The sequence below is a fragment of the Vigna radiata genome, chromosome 2 (genome assembly GCF_000741045.1).
Source record: "Vigna radiata var. radiata cultivar VC1973A chromosome 2, Vradiata_ver6, whole genome shotgun sequence".
In the NCBI taxonomy this organism is placed as follows: domain Eukaryota; kingdom Viridiplantae; phylum Streptophyta; class Magnoliopsida; order Fabales; family Fabaceae; genus Vigna; species Vigna radiata.
In genome coordinates, this window is record NC_028352.1 from 14,362,089 (window position 1) to 14,368,956 (window position 6,868).

The following is a 6,868-nucleotide window of genomic DNA, read 5'->3' on the forward strand; positions in this document are numbered from 1 at the left end:
ATCGTTGTTTGTCGTTATTGACATGGGGACGTGCGGTAATGACATGAACTGGTGAGTAATCTCTTGATTCTGCAATACCACCTAGGGATAGGGGTAGGATGAAAAAATTGCGCTAACTTCTGTTTATAATGCGGTATTAATTACTAGGGGAGGCTAGGGATAGCAAGTCGATAATTGATATTAGGCCCTTTTCGCCTAGGGATCGGGATAAGGGGAGGCTAAGAAAGTCGCATAACAATTGAATCAATTTAATAATCAAGGGTAGTATGTAAGAGAGAGTGGAATAGATGAAATTGTTAGTACCCAACAACATCCATCCATCCATTGTTTTCACTTGTCAATTGAATCAACATTTATTTTGCATGTTAATATATTTTGTCTCAAAACCAATTTATTAATTTTTATTTCTCAAGTCTTATTATATTTTAATTCACGCAAACGAGAAAGTCATACGAGTCTCTTGGGAAAAACGATACTTGGTCTTACCATTTATATTACTTGTATGATTTGGTACACTTGTCAATCCGTCAACATTTGTCTCTATTGATACGGGGACGTACACTAATGTCATGAACTGGTGAGTAATTTCTTGGTTATGCAATACCACCTAGGGATAGGGGTAGGACGATCAATTGCTTTTAACTTCTGCTCTATAATGCTTTATTAATTGCTAGGGGAGGCTAGGGATAGCAAGCCAGTAATTAGTAATAGGCTCTTTTCACTGAGGGATCGAGTTAAGGGTAGGCTAAGAAAGTTGCATGACAATTAATTAATCAAGCTAATAATTCAAGATGAGTAAATAAGAGAGAGCGGATAAGATGAAATTGTAAACCCCCAACAACTTCATTCATCCATTGTTTTCTTCTTGTCATTTGAATCAATCTCTTTTGCATGTTCATATTTTATTCACACATCCTATTAATTAATTTTTGTTTTCAAGTCTTACGATTTTAATTCACGCAAACGATAAAGCCTTTCGAGTCCCTTGGGAAAACGATACTTGAACTTACCATTTATTATTACTTGATATGATTTGGTACGCTTGCTAATCCGTTAACAATTAACAATAAAAAAATAAATAATATATTATTGATTATAATTAGATAATCATATCATAAGTGATTTTATTAAAATAGTGTTATCAATTTTAGTTGATGGATTAAGTTCAAACAAAACTTCATTTTTTTATTGTGTGTTTAAATAATTAAATTTAAAATACAAATTTATGTATATTAAATAATGCAAAATATAAAGTTAATCCATTAAATACAAGTTGTATAGTTAAATAAATACAAATGTTATTTAATGTATTTTTTTTTTTTTATAAATAGAAGTTTTTAGTCCATAAATTGTCTATTTAGAATGTTGTTTTTGGATAAAGATAAAAGTATACTTAGTTAAATAAGTTTTTTCTTAGATAAACGATAAGTGTATTTCATTTTTTATATGCAATATTAAATTCCTTTTATAAAACATATAAAACATTTCATAATATTGGTCAATAATAAAAAATCTCTACAAAAACATATAGAAAATTATTTCATTCAAACAACTTTTTTTGGGAATGAAAGATGCTACCAAAGAACTCAGATGAACAATGTCAAGTTAAGATCATTTAGTATGTTTTGAAGCATAAAAAAAAGTTATAACTCAATAAGTAAAAGTAACAAAAGATAACTCATAATAACTACAAAAGATACGTAATAACTATTTTCTTTTTATGTTTTATATTTATAGAAGATTTCTTAGAAAAAAAATACATATCACATTTTCACTCCTATTTAAAACATTTAATCACAACTTCCTTGGATTATAAATAAGTATCAAACCTACTATTTAACTAGAATTTTTCTAATTAGAATTAACTTATCTTCAATTAAAAGCATTGATTAAAATTAGATTTTGAACCTTGGTAAATGTTAAACAGTCTACCCAAACTAATCATTTTGGACAGCTTAAATAGAACAATCCTCTTTAGACAATTTTGATTTGTTAAGCTTATTAAACAGTTTGATGGAACATCTATATGTCGGGTAACCTTTTAGAAATATTTTTCAAGAAAAATAATAATTTTCAAATTTTACAATCTAAAAGTTATTAACTTCTAGAGTGTGTAATTCAAAATTAATTTTTCTAAAAGAAATACTTCGGATTTATCTTAAAGGATAAACTAGAAAAAAGTCATGGTGGTATAGAAAGAATCTACCCATCTACTTTTCTAAAACTTAAGATATTGATTTTTTTTTTGTTTTTTTTTTTCATATGATGCAATATTATATATATAGACACACTCTGAACTTATTAAAAACTACTATAAATTGTTTTTTATAAATTAAAAAGTATATATATAGACACACTCTGAACTTAAATATAAAAGTTTACCTAATATTTCATGTGATTTTTTTATATTCATAAAATACTATCTTTAACAATATTTCATGTTTTGTAACATATAAGAGACCTTTCAGGAAACAAAAAGGTTGGCACAACCCACTGTGTTACCAAACTTTTCGGGTTTTATCTTTGTACTTATCATTTGTTAGTAAACATGAAAGAATAGAAATAAAACGAAAAGAGGACGAGAAAATGGCTTGGAAGACGTATAGTAAAATTATATATACGTACATACACATATATACCTATATACATATTTGTAGATATATATATATATATATATATATATATATATATATATATATATATATATATATATATGAATATACCCACAAAATATAGGTTTAAACCATGAGGTAAATCACATAAATTTGATGTGAATTTTTCTTCGAAAAACAACTTTCACTTTAAAAATTAAATTAAATTTAAACTCAAACAAAAATTAAATTTTGGAAACAAGTTGTCAAATAGTATTTTGTAACGGCGGACTGGTTTAGAACATCCGGAAAAACGATTAGGAGGTTAATAACTGATTAGAAGAGACTGCAATTTCTTTTTCTTTTTTCAAATCTAGTTTTTTTTATAAAGAAAAAATAATACTAATAATATAAATATATAAAACATCACTGCAATAAAAAGATTTATTTTCAACCAAACCACTAACATTTCTCCTATATTTCTCTTTCTTTTTTTTCTTTTCACTTAGGTTTTATTAGTGAAAAAGGATCGAATAGAAGTCCATTAAACAGGTTTTTCATATATGTCTTAAGCAAATAACACACAATGTTCTAAAATCCATAATCCCACACATAGAAGTTAAATACCAGAACACACTTGATATACCACAGTAAGAGACAACTCAAATTATCTATGCCCAGCACATATTTTGGCAGGTAAGTCTGGATACTTGACACTCCAATAGCTCAGAAACCATGAATCTTGATATGCTCCTTCTTCACTATACCAGCCTGCTCCCATTCACAAGACAACCAACAAGATAATTAGATGGAGAATCCTTGTGTCCAAATATTCCTTGGTACATTCTCAAAAACAATTACAATTTTTTCCCACATATCTAGAGGAATGGATGGAAGTATATACTAGTTACGTAGCATGCTTGATCCCTATTCTAGTGTTACAGATACCATCAATTGAATCACAATCACAAACCATTGCGCTAAAACCCAACAATGATTTGTGCTAAATAAAGTTCATTCAGCTACAATAAAATAATGATTTACACAAATAAAAGCTATTTGTTCTTCCTTTTTGTTTTTCTTAGCTTTCTTTTTCTCAAGCATAAAAAAAGATTAAGTAAAATAAATTTTCTACAATTCAACAGAGTATACAGGGCCTAGGTTCACATTTGACACAATTAAAGAATATTGGATATGGTCTCGAATATGTAAGAAGACTGACCAGCTACGTTAGTAACACATTCAAGACTAACGGAGTATTCAACAAAAGAATATCCAGTTGCCTACACTATTACTAGGTCATTCCCAATAAAATAGCAGCAAAAGGCACTTATTCTCAGAAATGGGAGATTCAAAAACACAAGCCTTAAAGTACAATAATGAAAATAGCACAGAAAGAAGTGAACCGAAAAGATGAATATCAAAATAGATAAGTAATCATAGAATACACTAAATAACACAAAGATGAGGCCGACAGTTACCTGGACTAGGAAGGCAGAAACATTCTTTCGCTGATCACCTTGAAGTTGAATAACCTACGACCACAAACACTTGTTACTTGAAGTTACAAAAGGGTAGATCATTATCAGATAGGGGAATGTCAACACAGACCTGTCCTAGTTCTGGGTCCTGAACAACTGTGCCATTGCAACAGAACTCTTTCTTAACGTCTTTAAGTATCTTGTTATAGCTGAATTCCTTTTTCAATCCCTGAACAGTTGTCAGGCTTTTCCTACCATTTCGCTGTTGTACGCGAATATGCACATACTCCTTTGACCCAGCACCCGAGTCATCAGCATTTGCCTCAGCAAAAGGATCTATAAAATGAGGCAAACTCATTATTCACCAGACTCGATCATTAATCATAGTTGCATAATCACAGTAACAAAGTACTTCTCATAATATACAATAGTGAGCAAGCATGTGTAATAACATAACTTCCACAAATGATAAAACTAAAATGCAATACAATGTATGAAAAGCTCAACATAAAATTCACCATAAACCAACACTCAGAAAACTCGTACAACTAGCATATCCCTTTTGCACAATAATATCCTAATCAAGAAAGATACACATAAGATAGTCTGAATGTACAGGACAATATTATTGGTGAACCATGGGATATAATCAAATTAGTATTCAAAATAACATGTCGTTCATAAAACTGAAAAGTCAAGGGAAATGTCAAATTCCACCCTCGGAGTACAAATTAAAGGAACACCGTTTGCAACCAAATTTTCACTGAACTGTATATTAGAGGGTACATAACTTTGAGAATCAAAAGGAAAAGTGTATAATAAATATTTATTTAGGTGCATAATGCTGAAATATAAAGACGTTCACACAAAATAACAATAATAAGACATAAAAGTTAGAGAACATATAGATATTCTATTCTGCAAGTACATGTAGCACAACAGAATTAAGGAAGGAAAACACACGTTAATCACACATACATAATGAACCGATATTTATTCCCTTTAGAAATATCACATATCGTGAACAAGACAAGTAATCCACAGACTAAATCTGATAGGCTAACAGAACTTACAGAAATATTCAAGACAGACTCTTGAATGATTTTATTACCAACAAGAATGTTTCTGCCAATGTGGTAGAAAACAGTAACAGAATAAAACAATTGAGGTTCCTTTGAGAGGACCTTACTCTCCCACCACTCCTTTCCTTTCTAAAAAACAAGCTACCCTCCCTAAAACAAAACCCTGACTATTTATAAAAGTCAGTTATAAGGAAACATCAGCAGGAGATTATAACTGTCTCGTTTAGTTATTTCTCCTTTTATACACCAGGCCAAACCTATCAAAATTATTTTATCAAGGAGTCGCAACATACCGAAGGCAGTAGGAATTTGAGCGTCTAATTCAGACATAAAACTTGACTCTCTATAACCAAAGGTTCCACCAACCAGATTGTTCAGACCTGACATTGCAATCAACATGTTAGCGAAATTGAATAACAATAATAGCACACTTGAAAAAATTACAAAAGCCAAATCTCTGCAATTAATAATCTCCACATAAAAAGAATCTTCAACACAAAAAACTACAGAAAAAATCATCAGTGACCATCAAATGTATTAAAAAAAAAAAATTTGACCTCCGTACCATGTTAAAGATCCAAAAAAAAATACACTATATTATAAATAAAAATGACTAAACAACCCACACTTAGTTTATTCGCCACAATTTAAAACTAATTTTAAAATTTTCAAAAGATCTCAGTACCACAAAGCAAAATATATCCTAGGGTTCAGATTTTGCTTTGAAATTGATAGTGACGATTTAAGAATTAAATCGTCAAAAACTTATCACAGAAGAAAATTTTCGTACCTCAAAAATCATTGTACACCAAAATCATCCTAAAGAAACGGATTAGTAAGAAACCCCTTTCACCATAAAAAAAAAACACAAATTTCTAACGGAAAGACCAGATCAAGACTATATCAAATAAAAAACCCCAAAAAGATGTCGGGAAAAATAAATGTCCGAGAGAAAATTGGGGCAAAACTAAGATTATTGGTGACAAAGGGAGAGCAGAACCCTAAAATTAGCGACAAAGATAAACGAAATCTTTAAAAGGATTAACAGAGGTTACCTGATCCTAAATTTAAGGTTTCGATACGTCAAAAGTAGGGTCACGAACCGAAACCCTAAATTGGATAAGGCTGAAGTGAAAGTGTTATTGCTTTCTATGTCTGCAAAGCGCTGAGGAATGGTCACGTTTGGGAGAGAAGGGTCTCTTTAATAAGGAACTTGAGAGCGGCACGTGTGTTGCACGTGCAGAAAGTTTTCTTAATAATAAATAAATAAATAAATATAAACACTATTTCTATCCCATGACTCAAATATAAAATTTTTGAATTAAACATAATAAAATTTATTCAAAACTTTCATATATATGGTTTTCTAATTTTTAAAATAAACAAATATAATCCTCTCAATTCACTAATTTTTTCTTTTATGTCTTAAATTATATTTAAAATTTATATTTAAGCTAAAATATATAATATAAATAATTCAAATAACAATTGAAAATATTACTTAATACTTAAAAATTAATATAATTAAGTTAAAATAACTACATTTATTCAGTTTTAAAATTTAAATATCAAAATGTACAAATTTACGAATAAATTTCAATTTCAAATTAAAATTTAGAAATTAAAATATATTTAACTGTCGAAAGGTAATTAGATTAAAATATTATATTTATTATTTTTTAAGTTTTGAAATAAAATATATGAAAGAAATTTA

The 6,868-nt window shown here is 29.1% G+C and overlaps 1 protein-coding gene across 1 annotated transcript; it reads right to left on the minus strand.

The window, feature by feature from the left end:
• Window positions 1-3,122: 3,122 nt before the first annotated feature.
• On the minus strand, window positions 3,123-6,348 carry LOC106775879 (protein translation factor SUI1 homolog). Its single transcript, XM_014663116.2, has 5 exons — window positions 6,210-6,348; window positions 5,448-5,534; window positions 4,203-4,408; window positions 4,073-4,126; window positions 3,123-3,362 (listed from the first exon to the last, which is right to left on the minus strand). The coding sequence occupies exons 2-5, from the start codon at window positions 5,482-5,484 to the stop codon at window positions 3,318-3,320; spliced, it is 342 nt and encodes a 113-aa protein (XP_014518602.1). The 5' UTR covers window positions 5,485-5,534; window positions 6,210-6,348; the 3' UTR covers window positions 3,123-3,317.
• Window positions 6,349-6,868: the final 520 nt, after the last annotated feature.